Source organism: Hyperoodon ampullatus, assembly GCF_949752795.1.
Source record: "Hyperoodon ampullatus genome assembly, chromosome: 13".
Classification (NCBI taxonomy): domain Eukaryota; kingdom Metazoa; phylum Chordata; class Mammalia; order Artiodactyla; family Ziphiidae; genus Hyperoodon; species Hyperoodon ampullatus.
In genome coordinates, this window is record NC_136926.1 from 50,876,749 (window position 1) to 50,895,781 (window position 19,033).

At 45.8% G+C, this 19,033-nt stretch overlaps 1 protein-coding gene across 3 annotated transcripts in view; it reads left to right on the top strand.

Annotated features, from left to right (window-relative positions):
- The window catches only part of MAPRE2 (microtubule associated protein RP/EB family member 2), a gene marked incomplete at its 5' end in the record, with an annotated part of 159,037 nt that overhangs the window by 129,819 nt on the left and 10,185 nt on the right, over positions 1-19,033 (top strand). For all 3 annotated transcript variants that reach the window (XM_079717083.1, XM_079717082.1, XM_079717084.1), the window contains one exon: positions 14,461-14,600. In XM_079717083.1, coding sequence (XP_079573209.1) covers positions 14,461-14,600 — 140 coding nt within the window. The remainder of the gene's footprint in view (positions 1-14,460; positions 14,601-19,033) is intronic.

The following is a 19,033-nucleotide window of genomic DNA, read 5'->3' on the forward strand; positions in this document are numbered from 1 at the left end:
CTTCCCGGACCAGGGCTTGAACCTGTGTCACCTGCATTGGCAGGTGGATTCTTAACCACTGTGCCACCAGGGAAGCCCTCACCTTCATTCTTTTTTTGTGTGTGTGTTTGGTACGTGGGCCTCTCACTGCTGTGGCCTCTCCCATTGTGGAGCACAGGCTCCGACGCGCAGGCTCAGTGGCCATGGCTCACGGGCCCAGCCGCTCCGCGGCATGTGGGATCTTCCCGGACCGGGGCATGAACCCGTGTCCCCTGCATCGGCAGGCGGACTCTCAACCACTGCGCCACCAGAGAAGCCCCTCACCTTCATTCTTAAAGAAAATTTTCCTAGGTAAAGAATTCAGACTGATCTTTTATTCCTCCCTCCCTCCCATTAAAGATATCTTTCCACTATCTGTGACCTCTAAAGATAAGAAATGCATACTCATTCTAATCACCTTCCCCTATAATGGTAAGTTGTTTTTCTCTGGATGCAGTCAAGACTCTTTATCTGTGGGTTTCAGTAGTGTGGCTACGATGTTCTCTTTGAACTTATCTTGTTTTGGAGTTCATTAGACTTTTAAAATCTATAAGTTTATGTCTTTTACCACATTTGGGAGATTTTCAGCCATTATTTTTTCAAATATATTTTCAGCTCCATTCTCTCTATCCTATTTTTCTGGGACTTCATTTTTCCATGTGCTAGAGCTTTTGAAATTATCCCTCAGTTTCCTGAGGCTCATTTTTTTCCAGTATTCTCTCTATTCTTTAGATGGTTTCTATTAATGTATCTTCAAGTTAGCCCTCTTCTTCCTCTGTCATTTACATTCTACTACTGAGCATTTTTTAAATTTCAACTATTTTTTTCACTTTTAATTTTTTTCTTTCTCTCTTGAGATTGCCTATCTTTCATTTATTATGAGCATACTTTACCTGACTGGGAATGGTTATTATAGCTGCTTTAAAGTTCTTGTCTGCTAATTCCACCATTTCCTGACTCTTCATATGTTGAGTAATTTTGGATTGTGTCCTAGACATTGAGATGTTGTATTATGGAGACTCTGGATTTTGTTATATTGCTCTGCAGAGTGTTGATGTTTCTGATGTAACAGGTATTAACTCGGAGTCCAAGTAAAAAGTACTGAGAAAGTTATATTTCACTCAAGGGTCCTAACCTTGGCCTCAAGCCTGTACCATTATACAAGACCTTTTTCCTTATTATTGCCAGGATGCAAGTCTTCATTTATCTTTTGAGAAACTCCACCCTTTAAACATAAATGTTAGTCTCACCCCAAAGCTATTATTTACTCTAAGAAGTGAATATTTCCCATGTCTTCTCTTTAGACTAAAGCAGTCCATAATGGCATTTACTTTCCAGAACCCCGTTAGGATAGGCACAGGCAGCACCACCTTTCTTGTCCCTTCATGATCTCTCCATCAAGAGAAGTCAGGCCTATTTATTCTTACAACTTCCCAGTGTATATCTGCCTGGTACTGCTGTCTCACAGTCCCCGGTCACCTAACCACATAGTGTACTATCCCTATACCTACTTACTGCAAGGATCAAATGTTAATTTTAAAAGATCATGCAATATCAGCTCATAGCAAGGAAGAAATGCATTTTTCTTACCAGTCCCATAATGAACAAGACTTCTTTTCAAATAGGTGTTAGCACTTCTCCTTATTATCTGAACAATGTATCTTTCACTCAGTCCCTGCCCTATATCAGCATTGCATGCCCTTGGCCTGTTCATGTTGAGAAACCATCCCACTGCTAAGCTGCATACCAGTTAATGGCTACTCCCTTAGCTACAAGTAGGCCTGGAGAAAATGGGAAAAAATTATAATGGTCCAATTAATTAAATTCTTAGATGACATTCCCTACTCCCTGGAAGGAGAGGAGGGGTATTGGTGGTTTTGTTCCTCCAGTTACACATCTATCATATGTGAAATATAGAAGATAGGCGTTGGGATGCTTTTCTCCTCAAAGAATAATTAAAGCTGCATTTCCCTATCTATAATACTGATAAAAACACAGCATAAAATATGAGCAGTGCTCGGCCTTGCCAGGATACTGAATATCTCTGAGTTTTGAATATTGGGCACAGAGAGGAGCAAAGAGTCATGAAGAATTCAGGAGCTTCAGATAGGAATCTTCTGGCAGTGCCTGTGTAAGAGGCCAAGGGCTTCTTCCAAGGAAGAGCCCTGCATTTTTCATTTCCATCACAATGTGTTTGCTTAAGGAAACAGCACCTTTGACAGACAATTTACTAATTCAGTTTATATATATATATATATATATATATATATTTTTTTTTTTTTTTTTTTTTTTTTTTTTTTTGCGGTACGCAGGCCTCTCACTGTTGTGGCCTCTCCCGTTGCAGAGCACAGGCTCTGGACGCACAGGCTCAGTGGCCATGGCTCATGGGCCCAGCCACTTCGCGGCATGTGGGATCTTCCCGGACCAGGGATCAAACCCGTGTCCCCTGCATTGACACGCAGATTCTTAATCACTGCGCCACCAGGGAAGTCCCAAGAGCAATAATTTTTAAATGTTCAAAAACATTCCCATCATCCTTGCAATAGGCTCTTGGGTGAGAGTCACTATATTTTATATATGTTTGTAAATGCAGGAAACGTTAAGCCACTTGTTCCAGGCCTCTTATCAGCCCTGAAGTAGAAGTGTGTATAAGGCCCAGAAAACTGAGCCCTAGGTTAGTGGGATTACTTATCTCTGATTTCTTAATCCTTCAATTCAGATAATTCTCTGAGTTTATGGTCTGGGTGATTACAAAGTGAAGAGTAAGTGCTTCAGACAAAACTGGCCCGAATTTCAGCATGTCATACTCTGTGCCCTCACAGCGGACTTTGCAGAGGAGGGTAAGGGCCTCCATTGTTGCCCCAGCTGCACCTGGGAAGCAAACCATCCTAGCCCTTTTTAAAAACAATGCTGGGTCCTTTCATAACCAGCACTGGGTCGTTCTTATATAGCTGCTCTCTCTACATGCTGAAATATTAATCAGTTCTGCAACTCAACCGCATGTGTTCCTGTGATGGATCATTCCTTTTCTCTCCATAGATATAATAGCTTGGCATTTAGCTTCTCAGCCTCACCATAAAACTTGTCAAACCTCAAAAGGCCATGACTTACCATTTATTTCAGTTTCCATGAGCAGAACATCACAGATCACCAGTGAGCCTATTTTTCTTTATCATTGGTGCCCTTTTTTGTCCCTTGGTATGTTGGGCAGGAATAGAAAAGAGTTTTGACCTGAAGAATTTTCTATACTCCCTTCGAATTGGGTTCCGTATGAGGGGAGTCACATCCCATCCCCTTTCCCATATTCTTTTGGTTAGAAGCAAGCCACAGGTCCCACCCACATTCCAGGGGAGAGGACTGCACAAAGGTGGGAATAGCAGGAGGTGAAGATGAAGCAGTCACCTTAAGTTCTGTAGTCACAGAAGTTTACAGTTTACTATGGGGACTCTGGGGAGTCATGGAAAGGTTTTTTTTTTTTTTTTTTTTTGCGATACGTGGGCCTCTCACTGCCGTGGCCTCTCCTGTTGCGGAGCACAGGCTCCGGACGCGCAGGCTCAGTGGCCATGGCTGACGGGCCCAGCCACTCCGCGGCATGTGGGATCTTCCCAGACCGGGGCATGAACCCGTGTCCCCTGCATCGGCAGGCGGACTCTCAACCACTGTGCCACCAGGGAAGCCCACTGAAAGGTTTTAAGTACAACAGCTAAGAAGCTGTTGCAGCCAAACATGTAGGAGTGGAGGGTGGCCTGAATAAAGGTCATGGCCATGTGGGTTATACAGACTTTTAGGCAGGTTTAGTCAACAAAAGTTGATGGTGATGGGATATGAGAGGTGAAGGACAGGGGAAACCAAGGATAAATGATGCACAAGTTTCTGGCTTGGTCACTGGTTGTGGGAAGCAGAAAACCTGGAGCGGGAGCCAACTGGAGTGGATGATTCGAGTGGGGCTCAGCTCTGGTTCTCACCTCCCCGAGCTCCAGCTGCTCTGTGGCCTCAGACTGTGTCTCTTTGCAAGCGAGTCCCGGTAAGGTAGTGTTAATGGAGCACAGCAGACTTCCCACCATCAGCAAAACAACCTGAAACACTTGGTCTTGCCAGTGGAATCAGCAGGACTCCGAACATCGTAAAGGAACTAAATAGTCGCGTTCCCCTGAAATGGCCGTCTTGGTTTGTAAGCTTTTTGCTTAAATGACTGATGTATGCCAGGAATGCGTGACACCGGGATGTTGTTGTCATGGTGATGCCTGTGTGTCTCTATTCTCAGCAGGCTCTCTCAGTTCGCTGGACTCTTTCAATCGCCAGCTTTCCTTACTGCTGCAGCAAGCAGGCAAGGGAGTGTTCCCTCAGTTATTGTTGGGATTCTGGTGCATCTTGTTTTCACGGGGGTGAGGGAACCTCACGTTTCTAGAGAAAAACTGCTCTGAGAACAATTTAAAAACAAGAATTTGAACTAAGATAGTAATTGTTTGGCACCTAATGCATTTCAAAGCACACTTAATTCCCTGCCAGGGTGTGAGAGGTGTGAAAAGGCAGCTTATCGAAAGAAATATATACCACGTTCAGATAACTTCTTACACATCAGAATTTTTAATATTTGAGCTAATTTTAAGATGAGGAGTTCTTTCCTGCATTTTTTTTTCCCCTCTGAAAAATTCTCCGAAACCAGAGTGACTCAAGCAGAGCCTGGAAAATACTGGAGAATCACATGATGGCTAAAAATAAGCACATCATCTCCAGCAGGGACAGTAACCAGGGCAGAAGTAACTCAGTTCTTGAATGCTCACACTGGCTGGACATGCTCGGCTGAGTCAGGCCCACTCGCCCATCTCAGTGGCCACCGGTCAGGGAAGCCTCCGGCACTGGGGCTCTGGACCCTGGCTGTCGGCGTTGCTCCCTGGCATATTTTCCCAGGGCAGAGCCGGTCAGCACACTGTGTGATGACCCCGAGCTGGGAGTAGGCTGGGAGGGACACCGGCTGACTCATAGCTCTTGTCACCGCCTCGTCCTCCTTCAGCCGTCCCCTTGGAACCAAGAGCAGATGCTATTGATCCCAGAATGTCTCTTAGTTGCTGTTGATGTTGCACAACTTAAGTTGTGATAAATGCCTGGATATTTGGTGCCTGTTCTATAGGGTATATCGTAGGGTTTTCTAAACTGTAGCATAGTAAATGCTTTCCCAAAACCAGAACTCATCTTGAGCACTCACTGCTCATCCCCAGGGCTATGACTGCAGTAGCCTCCCAGCTGGCAGAGGGGGCCTCCTAAAACCCAAGTCAGATCAGGTCACTCTGTTCAGGACCCTGCCATAGCTGCCCTCTTCCATCATAATGAAAGCCGGCCTCCAGCAGTAGCCCGTGAGGTCCTTGGTGACCTGCACCCTCCTCCCCCGGTGCCCATGCTCCCTCTGCTACAGCATCCAGACTGGCTGCCGAGCAGGTGAGGCCACGCCTTGGCGCTGGCGCTGGGCCTTTCCTCTGCCTGGAATATTCTGCTCCTGGCTGTCCAGAAGGCCAGCTTCACCTCTCTCAGGTCTTTGCTCAGATCTCACTTTCCCAACGAGGCCTTGAAGAAGTCAAGGTGACTCCTGCAAATGGCATGTCCCCTGCAGGGATCCTGGAAGTTGCAACTATGGAGCTGTTACAACACACGTCCTCTTCTGTGAGGAGGGAGGCTGTGAGCTGGGGTGAGCCCCATGCGCGCCCGGTGTGGATCTCGCCTCCTTGCTTCCCTGCTGGGCTGCTGCACGACTGTCACCAAGGGGACTTGGGCTTTTTGACCCCTGTCCTTCTCGGTGGACTGAGAAGGGTCTGGGTGGACCCTTCTGAGTGAGGGGTTAAGACTGGAGGGGAGGGCTTCCCTGGTGGCGCAGTGGTTGAGAGTCCGCCTGCGGATGTAGGGGACACGGGTTCGTGTCCCGGTCCGGGAAGATCCCACATACCGCGAAGTGGCTGGGCCCGTGAGCCATGGCCGCTGAGCCTGTGCGTCCGGAGCCTGTGCTCCGCAACGGGAGAGGCCACAGCAGTGAGAGGCCCTCATACCGCAAAAAAAAAAAAAAAAAAAAAAAAAAAAAAAAAAAAAAAAGACTGGAGGGGATCATGATGGGTGCTCAGGCCTTCCCTGAAGTTCCTGTTTAAAACCGCCACTCACCCAGCACTCCTTACCCCTGCCCTGCACTGCCTCTCTCTCCATGGCGTTTACTTTCTAGTTTATTATGTCACTTACTAATTTATTATTGTTATCGTTTATTATCTGATTCCCCTGTTAGAATGTAAATTCCACAAGGACCAGCGTCCACATTCAGTGTTCTATCCCAAGTGCCTGTAGCTTGCCAGGTACACAGTAGGGGTGCAGTAAATACTTGCAGCAGGAATGAGTGAATTGGGGACATTTCAGAAGGCGCACAAAGACCTGGGTTACAGTCCACCAATTCTCAAGACAGAGAGTGCGGAACGGGGAAACCGATGCCTGGGAGCCCACTGGTGGGTTATGGGTTAACCAGTTTTTATAAAGATTTTCTTTAAATAAAATGAGTCTCATTTCCTTATTATTTCAGCAGTTTAGTTTTTATTTTGCTAGTGTCTAGAAATGGGAAACCCGTGTGCTGTCTCGTCATTAGTTGAATCAGGCCTCGTTTGCTGAGTAATAATGATCGGGTACACTTACTGTGTGCCAGGCTCTTGTGTAGGAACTTTCCATGTATTAACTCAGGTACTCTTCCCAGCTCTGGGAAGGAGGCACTGCTACTGACTCTGTAGAACATAAAGAAATCCGGGTGGCAGCAAAAGTCATGCCACCGAGCAAGCAGCAGAGCCAGGATTACTACGAAGGCTGCAGGCTGCCGGGCACCCCCGCTCTTAACCACTGCCTCCCTTGGGGAAGACGAAGGACACCCAGTTCATATGAGGTCTTCATTCCCACAGGATTGATGTGGTTCGGTCTCGGCTGTGTGGAGCCCCTCCCCAAGCTGCTCAGAAGTGGAGCTGCCCACTTTTATAAGCTGACACCAAAGTGGCAAAAAGGAAGAGCCCAATTTTGCCAGTGGCTGCTCTGGTGGGACAGAAGCCATAAATAAGGGCTCTGAATTACTAATTTGAGAGTAAAAGAGCCACCCTCTTAAAGATCTCATGAATCAGGGCATCCCAGAACCCCTGTTAAAGTTCCATTTGGACAGAATGCTGGCCTCTGAGGTGGGTTTTTTTTTTTTTTTTTTTGCGGTACGCGGGTCTCTCACTGTTGTGGCCTCTCCCGTTGCGGAGCACAGGCTCCGGACGCGCAGGCTCAGCGGCCATGGCTCATGGGCCCAGCTGCTCCGCGGCATGTGAGATCTTCCCGGACCGGGGCACGAACCCGTGTCCCCTGCATCGGCAGGTGGACTCTCAACCACTGCGCCACCAGGGAAGCCCTGAGGTGGGGGGGGTTGTTTTTTGGTTTTTTTTTTTTTTTTTGCTCTCAGGGCAGAGCAGACCACAGAACCTACAAAGTGAAGGTATGGAGGCATTTTCGAAGGCAAGTGTGAGATCTTGAATTTGCGACAGTCGGGGTTGTGTGGGAGCCGTTAGTCATTCCGCAGTGTGACAGCTCTGGTGTCAGTTTAGTCACTTAGGAAACCCTCTTCCTGTGGGAGTTGTCTCTTTTCATCAGTCCAACCCCATACCCTCTCCCCCAGCAGTGGCCTTATTTACTTATTTATTTTAACCTGGTTCATATCTCAGTTAAACAATAAAACCTGTTTGCCAAGGTAAAGGGGATAAGGAAATGATGTCAGGCCCATCCACAAATGATTAATCAATGTAGGTACAAGGTATCTTCTGTCATGTTTCAGTTCTGTGGGGTTTAGGTTTGTTTTTATTGATTTATAATTGACATACAACCTTATATTAGTTTCAGAGTTTGCAAGGCAGAAATAGAGACAGAGGTAGAGAACAAACGTATGGACACCAAGGGGGGAAAGCAGGGTAGGGGGTGGTGGTGGGATGAATTGGGAGATTGGGATTGGCATATATACACTAATATGTATAAAGTAGATAACTAATAAGAACATGCTGTATAAAAAATAAATTTAATTTAAAAAAACAAAAAAATCATTAGTTTCAGGTGTACAACAATGATTCAATGTTTATATATATTGCAAAATGATCATCACAACAAATCTAGTTAACAACCATCACTACACAGAGTTACTAGTTATTTTCTTCTTGTGATGAGAACTTTTAAGCTCTATTCTCTTAGCAACTTTCAAATATGCAATACAGTATTAATATTAATACAGTATTATTACAGTATTAATATTAATACAGTATCAATACAGTATTATTAACTATAGTATTACTATAACTGTGTAACGCCATGCTGTACATTACATCCCAGGACTTATTTATCTTATAACTGGAAGCTTTACCTTTTGATCCCCTTCACCCATTTCATCCCTCCCACTCCCCGCCACGGGCTTTTTAATTCAGTGGCGCGGGGCTGGGGGGATGCTCTCAAAGTAGGGAAGAAGCTGGGGACGACCAGAAGCGTGGTTGCTTCCTGAGTGTGTGTGTGTTCTTAATGTCTCTGTGGTTCTTGTCAACAGTATTAATGTCATATTTTTAGCTCCTCTGTTTATGATTTTGGCAGAAAGAATACGGCAGATTATGTGAGAAGAATTTCTAAATTCCATCAGAGCCCTGGCTGCGAAGGATAAAGCCAAGTATAAAAAAGGATAAAGTGCTTTTATTTGCTTCATCGTTATGAATTCATTGGGCCTCATAGGCCCAAAATGTTGGCACATTTTCCATAAACATTAAGCAAGCTACTAATTATTAACATTAGACACAGCAGTGCTCTGGCTTCACTAAGGCAGTGAATCAGGCCACTCTTTGTATTTTACAACTATGGTTTAAAATGTTTTAGCATCATATTTATACCCCAACTCCTGAAGGCATTAATTAAGACAACTGCTCAAAGACTAGCATTGTAAATCATGTCCGTATCCAGTGGGTAAAGTCAGAGAATTATAGGGACTTGCAAGGAATTTATGTCTACTTTCCTCCGCTTCTGAAATTCCTTTTTTATTTTGAAAGGGTAATTAGTGGAGAGAGAGAAAAGCTTGAGGGAAAAATGATTCTTGTAAAACAGGACTACCACTAATTATATTTTCAGGACCTCATCAAATGCAGCTTGACAAAAAAATTGAAATGTTTGATAGCTGCAAGAAAAAAATATCTATTATCTGTATTATTATTATTATTGCCAAAGTAGCTGTACTCCCTTTAAAAGCTATTATGTAAATGTTTTTTGTGTAAGCATCATTGAGCAGAGAGGCATGGGAAGGCCCGGGAGTGAAATCACCAGTGGACTTGGAGGCATTGAGGGAAGCATGAAGGCAGCTTTTGAGAACCTTAGTGTCTAAAGCCAGGATTAGACACTATAGAGGACATTATTGGGTCACTTCACAAAAATGGAATACGAATGTTAGTTTACATAAAAGTATTATATCAGTGTTAAATTTACTGACATTGATAACAGTACAGTTTTCTTTTTTTTTTTTTTTTGGAAAGTTTTGCTTTATTTATTTATTTATTTATGGCTGTGTTGGGTCTTCGTTTCTGTGCGAGGGCTTTCTCTAGTTGTGGCAAGCGGGGGCCACTCTTCATCGCGGTGCACGGGCCTCTCACTGTCGCGGCCTGTCTTGTTGCGGAGCACAGGCTCCAGACGCGCAGGCTCAGTAGGTGTGGCTCACGGGCCCAGTTGCTCTGCGGCATGTGGGATCTTCCCGGACCAGGGCTCAAACCCGTGTCCCCTGCATTGGCAGGCGGACTCTCAACCACTGCGCCACCAGGGAAGCCCAACAGTACAGTTTTCTGATAACATCCTTATTATAGCAGCCCAGGTAAGTGAAAAAAGAATATCTGTCACCCCGGAAGCTGGGTACTCCTTAGGGTATGGTGTTTTGAAAGAAGGTAGCAAGGCTTGTAAAACAAATAAACAAAAACCTAGTTTTTAACTGACTAATGAGTGTGATATAATATAGGATATTGTCTGTCATTATTTATTCTAATAAGTTAAACCATGAAATCATTCAACACAATGAACAAAAGGTTGCATTTTCATCTTTATAAATTTTAGTATTTTAGCCTTAATCTCGTGATAGCTGTGGTCAATTACGTCCATATCAAATTGCAGCCTGTGAGGATTTAAAGAGCTCAGTTTACATTCTTTTGAAAATGAGCTTTGTGTGGTTTTTAAAAACTTTTAACCTCTGAAGATACTAAGATCTCCCTGTGTCTTTCCTGGTCTTTCATTTCTTCACGTTTATTCGTTAGAAGGTAGAAATGTACAGTTAACTTGGTGCTGACGTCTTGTATTCTCATTCATCAGACATGCATTTCCCTCGATTATCAGTTTCTTTCCAAACAACTTAATCAGAATTTCAAAACCCCTCTCATTTTAAATTTCAAATTCTAATTACTTAATTGAGCTATTAAATTTTTCAAATTTGTTTTCCCTTCTTTGTCCATATTCTGGGGGCAGCAGCTTTTCTTCTGTCCCCCGTGGAGGGAGCATAGTGGGTAGAGCGTGGACCAAGCCCCCTCTTCTCCACTGTCCCCTCCCTGCCCTGCAGCAGGGGGATGCCAGGTCTGACTCTCACTGCCTTCGTCTTTCTCATCTCAGAGACCCACAGCCTGCATACACGTGTGCCAGTTTGAAGGACCTGGGGCTGTGCACCCCAACTGACCTTTACAGGATCCGTGAAACACAGATGCCACTTTAATGCCGAGACCCTGTGAACCACAGTAAAGTTGGACTCTGTCAGTAGCAAGGGATGTGTTTCTTCAGGAAAAAGCTGGAACTGGGACAGCGTCAGTAACTGCAGCAGCTCTGGCCTCTCTGCCATGAGCCACCCGGCATCTCCCGTGACCCCATTTCCCTCCCAGCCAGCTTCCTCTGTGTATTTTTAGGCTTTCTTTCCCTGATAACTTGGTCTTCCATGGGGCTTTGGCTTGCCATGACCTCTTCTACTTTAACTTCATATCAAACGTTTCAGGTTTTTCCAAGCTGCATTTGATGATGTCCTGGTAATATAATTAGTGATAACCTTGTTTTACAAGCAATCAGCTTCTATTCCTTCCATGCTTTTCTTTGAAAATTTACGTGAGATTGGGTGAGGCAGAGTGTAAGAACATGAGTGTGTCTGGTGGACCTCGCTCGGCTCCCGCAACCAGCCACGTCATAGTCGCTGACCTGCTTAGGGAGGCCTGCCCAGGCTGGGTGGGTGGGTCACTTGCTCTCTAGGGAAGCCCCTTCCCCAGAGCTGTTCTCTTCAGAAGAGGCATGAACGGAAACATGGCAGAAACTTGGATAGGACAGCCCAGCACAAACCATCTTGCTCCTCCCTACTCAGAGTTAACTGTTTACTGACTGAATTTACCCACATGAACTACTGTCTTGACTCCATCTATAAAGGGCCTAAGTAATAATGGAAGGTGAACTTGAAACCAAGTGAGAGATCTCTTTCTGGGAGGCTGGTGGGTTTTGTTTGGTTTCCTTCAGGTGTTGCTGGCTCCTGCTGTCAGTGACTTTGAGGTTGGCACCAGCTCCTCGAGCTTCCCCTGGGATCTGTACCCTGGATAGATGCCTGTCCTAGGCGTTCTTTCATGAGTTATAAAAACTTATTATTGAGTGTCTCCTCTGGATCAGGCATTGTGATTGGCCTTGGGAACATAAAATAGTAAACAAAACAGACGCAACTCCTACCTCGTGGGATTAAGTCTAATGGAAGAAGTAGGCATTAACTAAATCACTGTACCATTACAGTTGATGGGTGCTGGGTGAAGGGTGTTTGAGCCACCACATTTAAGCTGAGACCCGAAGGCTGTAAAACATAGTCACTCCAAGGAGGGGAGGAAGAATTTCAGGCAGAGGGAACATAGCCCGATCACAATCCGTGGTCATGTCTAGAACATTGCCTTGCTCCTGAGAATGCTGAGTGTGGCCATGCCTGGGCTTTTTTTTTTTTTTTTTTAATATACATTCATTTGCTTTATTTTTTAGATTCCACATGTAAGTGATAACATAGAGTATTTGTCTTTCTGTCTGTGGGCATTCTTAAATGACCCACTCTCACCAGGTCATGAGCTCCTGTAGAGCAGAGACTTCCAGTACAGGGCTCATGGTAGGCACTTAATAAATATGTATTTAGTAAATAAGAGGGGTTGGTCATAGACAGTCTTTGAGTCACTTTCTGTTAGACTTTTTTTATATTAAAATATGACATATTGCTCATGAAAAGGTCTGAAGTAACTTGATTTTTCAAAAGCTGCTTCCCCAGTGAGGCTGGCTGGTGGCCACCCTTGGAGAAGGCTGTTTGTCAGGTCAGCAGTCCTCGCCCTGCCTCTCCTGCTGTTTTGCACGCTGTGTTCTTTACCCTGTTGGCTTGGCCTGAAGTTAGAGAAGCTGGCCAATGGGACACGGAAGCTCTGTCCAGGAGTGTGTTTTCTGGGCTTTTCCAGAGATGAAGCCTCCTCACAGCTGTTGAGCAAAGCAAAGCATCTGCTCTCTAGACAACTTGGGAAGTTCCGCTGCATAGGTGAGGTTTCCAGGTCACTGAAGGTTTGAATACTCAAACTTTTTAAGTCATTCCTAATTTAAGCATTCTCAGTTTTACATATATTAGGCATTTCCCTGTATTTTTAAAAGAATTCTTTTTTTCTTTATAACAGGCATGTATTTTAAACAGTATGTTACTGTCAGTGCTTCTTGAGGGTGTGTATGACTTTGCATCTCTCATGACTCTGAATACATATAGATAGGGATTTTATAGTCTTCCTGCTTGCTACTTTGTAATTAGGAGATTGGTTGAAACTTGTAGCTGCTGTCAGGGTGCCTGCCTTTTTCTAATCTCTTAGTACCAATAAACTGTAAAATTGGAAACCATACAACCAGGTTTTATTTACTTGTTCGTGTATTTAAACATTTGTTCCTTCACCAAATATGTGTTCGGCCAAGTATTGTGCTAAGCACTGAGGTTGCAAAGCTGAGTATGATGAGTTCCTTGCCCTCCAAGAACCAGAGGAGCAGAGTGGGAGGGGGGGGACTGTGGTGGAGAATTGGGCCAGTGGGAGCACTTACACCAGACTGAGCTGTTCTGAGTAAGAGGGAATGGCTGGGCCCCGGTAATGACCCTGAATTTCTAAACCCATGGAGTGTATAAACTTCACTGCATATATCTTGTGCTACCTGTTTTGGCTGCAGAGGCCATTTCCTGTGTCTGTCAAGTTCTAGATAGTGAGAGCCTATCATGAGCTGAGCTTCAGGTAGATGAGGTCTTACCTGACATCAATGGTCCTATTTTTTTTTTTTTTTGCCAATTTCTATCATTATTAGCGATGCTACTGAATAACTTGGTTAAGGTCCCAATCCTCAGGCTTCCCCGTTGTAAAGGCATATCTTTCACCCTTTATAAGCAACTTATAAGGTAACACCTTGACACGTGTAAATATCCCATCCTCCAAACACTTCTCAATGTTTTAGAGTCAACTGATGAAACTTTCCTGAATCAGTTATGTGTATTGCAAAACTGTGGTTTTTCTAGCATTTCTTTAGCATTTACTGGCTGTCGGTGTTCTGTGGAGATCTTTAGATCCTCCCTCTCCCCTACCCTCCTTATGGACTAGATTTTTATTTATTCAGTGCATTGTAATACATTACAGCCATCACTCTTTTTGGTATGCAAATGGTCCAAGTCTGGCCAGTTGGGAGCCCCTTTGGGCTGGCCCCTGTATCCTTGACATTCATTAATCCTTGAGCACATCCTTGCTTTTTGACATGAGATGTCCCAGGCCCACCTTGTCCTTTCCCTGCCCCAGCCCTGGAATCAGCCATATCATATCTCAAGAAGCCCTTTTATTGCAGAATAACATTTAGAAACCAGGACTTGGGCACCAGGAGTGCCTGTTGCTACAGAGATATAATGGCTCCTAGACTCTTTTAATGGCTAAAACTAGGAAATACATTAAAAGAGGAAAACATAGACATGTGCATTGATATTTCTCCTAAAGTGTTACTCTCTTATAAGGTCTGTGTTAGAAATTCAATTATGGTGATGCTCTGAGCTTATCAAAGAACGTTTCCTCTTTAAAAAAAAAAAACAAAACTTAAAATCCCTTTATATCTGTTCTCATCTCTCTGGAGGGAGAAGGGACAACGGCATTAATCTCATGTCGCTTGAGAAAAACAACCAGTGCTCAGAAGGGTTAAGTAAGTTGCCCAGGATGATTCTGTCATTTTATCGAGTACACTCTTTCTAAGCGTATCTGTGCTACTTCTGTGCTGGCAAGAGATCACTGGCAGTGTCTCTTCTGTGTTTTAGTAAATTCCTTTTATATCACACTTTTGCTACATACCTAAAAAGCATTTCTGATGTTGCCAATATTCATAATTTATTCTGGGTCCTTTCAGGTGCGGCTAAATCAAGTCCAGCATCCAAACCAGGATCCACACCTTCTCGTCCCTCATCAGCCAAAAGGGCTTCGTCCAGCAGCTCAGCATCCAAATCTGATAAAGATTTAGAAACACAGGTCATACATCTTAATGAACAGGTAACTTGGCATCCCCAGCTCTGTCTCTGGGAGCAGTGACAGGTGTCAGGGGGTGAGATGAGCAGACTCCTATGGGCTTGGGATAGGGGGAGGGAAGCGGCGGGAATCAGTGGCTTCAAGCAAGTAAGAATGAAAGGAACTATTGGGGCAGATAATCAGTGGCCCATTGTGAATAAAAGATGTTAAGTCACAAATCTCAAAGCTATACATTGAGACAGAGGGACAGATGACTGGCTTTAGGTAAATGCAGGCATGCAGGCCAGCCTCCCCCTCCCCTACACCTCAGTGCCTGTTAGGAGCTCCAGGCTAGACCATGGCCACTTCTAGCCAGTCTAGATTGTGTTAAAGGCATCAGGGGTTAGTCTCCCTCCTTCCTTCCTTTCTTTCAGCAGCTGTCTGTTAAGCCTGTTTGATGTGACAGACACTATACTTGATGCTGATAATACAATGGCAGCAGAGATAGAGAACTTCCTTTCCCTCATAGAACTTACAGATAGCAGCCACACACCACTGTCCATTACACAAGCAAAAGCCAAACGCCGAACACTTCCTGCAAGAGTGAAAGTACACAGGAGCACTGAACCCAGGAATAGGGGATCAGAAAGGCCACAGTTAAATAGAACTTTCCTTTTTATCTAATATCCCTAGGATTGCAGTAAATCTAGGTCTACTGCCTTCGAAATTTTCAATATAAAAGCTTAGGTACGCTTTCTAACTAACAATAGCTAATTTTGCTCAAGAGTATACATAGTTTAAAAGTAATAAAACAATTGGTAGCATAGGGCCCAGCGCAGAAACCACCCACCCTTGCCCTGAGTTAGGAGGAGAGTCTTTTTTTTTTTTTTTTGCGGTACGCGGGCCTCTCACTGTTGTGGCCTCTCCCATTGCAGAGCACAGGCTCCGGACGCACAGGCTCAGCGGCCGTGGCTCACGGGCCTAGCCGCTTCATGGCATGTGGGATCTTCCCAGACCGGGGCACGAACCTGTGTCCCCTGCATCGGCAGGCGGACTCTCAACCACTGCGCCACCAGGGAAGCCCAGGAGGAGAGTCTTTTATCCTGGCCACTCCCACCCTGGGAGAAGAGCCATTATCCCAGGTGCCCAGGCTGTTCCCAGCCACTCACGGGCATGGGCAGATCCCGGTGATTAACCTGATTCTTGATGAGCCAGCAAGTCTGGAAACAGTTTTTGAGATTGTTGTATATTTGCAAACAAGAATCTAGTTAAAAAGCAAGCAGTTGCTTAACTAGGGTGTTTCTTTACAATTCTGAACACTTTAATGAAAAAGGTAAAACCTTAAGTCATCCGGTGCGTAGGACTTTGATTTAGAAACTGTGCAATGTTCTCATTGCCTGCTGATTCTCAGTTTGAGCCCTTATACAATTTCCAGCAATGAGTTCTTCTAGAATAAAAGGCAGTTAGTACTGAGACTGAGCTCTAGAGCCCGCGAGCCACAACTGCTGAGCCCGTGTGCCACAACTACTGAAGTCCGCGTGCCTAGAGCCCATGCTCTGCAACAAGAGAAGCCACCACAATGAGAAGCCTGCACACTACAGTGAAGAGTAGCCCCCACTCACCGCAACTAGAGAAAGCCCGCAAGCAGCAACAAAGACCCAACGCAGCCAAAAAAAAGGCAGTTAGGACAGCCCTAATTAGCCTTGGGCCACATGCCTGAGGCTCTAAGCAAAGCAGACCTGAAGAGAGTCGAGTGTGGGTCTGTAATACGTTAGATTTATAACCCTTTTCTCCTTAGGAACTCAAATTCTTTTGATATCTTTATTATCTCATGTTTCTTCATCTACCCCTACCACACCCAGTTTCCCAAATCACCAAGTCAAAGTAGAAACACATTGGAACCTCGAGATCCTGCCTGCCCCTCTCTCGCTTACGGCCTTCGCCAGCCAGCCCCACTTCCTCTCCTTGGGGCTGGCTCTGGGCTCCCAGGAGCTCACCAATCACACACAGAGCCCCAGGGGCCCCAGCCCTCTACGATGCTTCAGTTAAACTGTTGTCCCATCCAAAATGCCACTCTAGAGAAGACACAGAGAAGCACATTCCAGTGGCCTTCCTCCTCCTGGCTGTAATTCCTTCATTACTTCCAAAGGCCTCACTCCCGGGCCGTCCCCCCATGCATTCACATGGAGGAGGGTGTCCCCGTACCTCCATCTGTCCCCCAGAGGGAAGGTCGGACACATCCTACATTGTGAGCCTTCGTTCACCAGCTGTTTCCTGAGTGCCTCCTTCAGCTGTATTTCCAAGGCTATGTTAACGCTCCCTCCATTTTCTGTCCCCGAAGCCTACAGGGTGCTCCCCGAAACTGGTGGGGAGCCACACACAGGCATCACTGTGTTGGAATTGAGGACACAAAGACGAGGAAGGGCCAAGTAAAAATGCCCGGACCAAAGAGTGAATTACAGTGGTAATAGACAAAGTGACCAGTGCCCTAAACTTTAAGAATTCTCATTCACTTGGCCCCATGCCTTGATTTGGGCAGTCTCCCATGACATGCTATGAAAGCACCACTGTGTTAGAGAATTTCAATGATAGAAATGAACCAAAAGACACAGGGGAGGAAAAGCCATGACTAAAATAATCAGGGATTGTTTCTGGATATTAGGTGAGCAAACAGGCGGTGGGATGGGGTCCCTGCTTGTGCTCGGGGACCACGGGGGCTGAAGAGTGGGGCCTGGTTAGCCCACACAGACACTGTCTGTGACTCGGACTGGAAGGCTGGGCGGATCTACAGTGTGTGGACACCTGAGCGGTGGAGAATTGGGAGAAGAGAACTTCCCCTTGACTTTTCTCAAGGGTCCATCCCCAGCATCCCCTCCACTGCTTAGGCTCCTGCTCTGACACGTGAGGGAGCAAGGAGGCATCGGAGTGGGACTGTGAAAATGGCATCCCATTTGCCAACTGATCTTTCATCAAGTAGTTTAGCTCCTGTTGGTTTTTACCAGGGAAAGTTTATAGCTGTGCATCTGTTAACCTCATGCATCTGGAATAGCAGCACAGGCCAACCTGGGCTGGGTGTTTCTACAAAGCCTCAGCTCTTGGTTCACTGTACAGACCACAGCACTTGAGAGGCTGACAAGCCTGGTTTCCGTGGATCAGAGGCATCCAGAGACCCTTCTTGCCCGACACAGGGAAGGAGAGCTGGCAGACAGCAGACACCTGAACTACCACAGATCCGCTGGTGGCACCAGTGCAGCCTTGAGATGGGTCTGTGGTCGAGTCTGGGCGGGGTGGGGAGAGGTTCTAGAATAAACAGTTTTCTTTCTTCTGGAATTCAGCCAACTGGGTTGCCTTCAGTTTTTACAAATGTCCAAGCCATAGTATTATCAGAAATAAGAGTTGAAAGTTAGTGACTGAGGGAATTCCCTGGCAGTCCAGTAGTTAAAGACTGTGCTTCCACTGCAGTGGGGCATAGGTTCAGTCCCTCGTCAGGGAACTAAGATCCTGCAAACCACAAGACGTGGCTAAAAAAAAATGATAGCAACTGATCCTCCTTTGCTTTGTAACCAGCTACTTGAGGGCATCAGTGAGGTCAACGCTGAGGAAGAACCATATCCTTGAGTTTTACTGGATGGACACAATTTTGCCAGGTGCATAAGGAGATGGACACTGCATGTGCTGAGTATCTGTTTGAATGAATCAGTAACTCCAGACAGATAAATAGCATGTACCAAGGCCCGGAGTTACTAGAAACAGAGAGATTTTCCACTCCAAATGTAATCTTTGGAAATCTGTGAAGGGTGATTTTTCATATACTGAAAGAGAGATTTCTCCTGAGGAGAACCATGAGCGACCTAATTCACCTCCTAAAGATATTCTCTGCATAAATGCTCAAAGGGTTCAGGAAACTTGAGGGGTTCTCCGAGAGCAGGAAGGGGGTGATGGTTTGGGCCTGTGTGGAGCTGCTCGGCCTGCAGCCTGGAATTTGAGACCAGATCTGTCTACACTGCCTGTGGTGTTTCTTCAGCCCAGGTGACGGCTCTGCCAGCCTCAACCCTTGCCCTCTTCCCTTCACCAGCGCCATCTCCGTAACCACCGTGAGAAGCTGCAAGGCCCCTGAACCCGCATCAAGGGAGAAAAAAGGGAATGAGGGCTGTTCTGCTGAGGGACTGGAGCTTCCACATCTTCCCGCCTTTCATGTGATGAACTCGAAGCCAGAACTAGAGGAATTAAGACAGATCCACTCAGCCTACTTTTAGTCTCGCCCAGTTTTCCTTGTGCAGCCACACCCCAGTCCCTCAGTGGGAGCATTTGTCTAGTTTGGCTCAGGAACATGTATGAAGGGCTCCAAAGTCGAGGGCGGCTCTCAAGTGGCGTGAAGAAAGGAGGTTCCGCACAGCGCGTCTGAAGGGACCACAGTGCCAGCCCCTCCCTCCCCTCCCCTGTCTCCTCCCGCTCTCGCCTCTCCCCTCCCTGTAGAG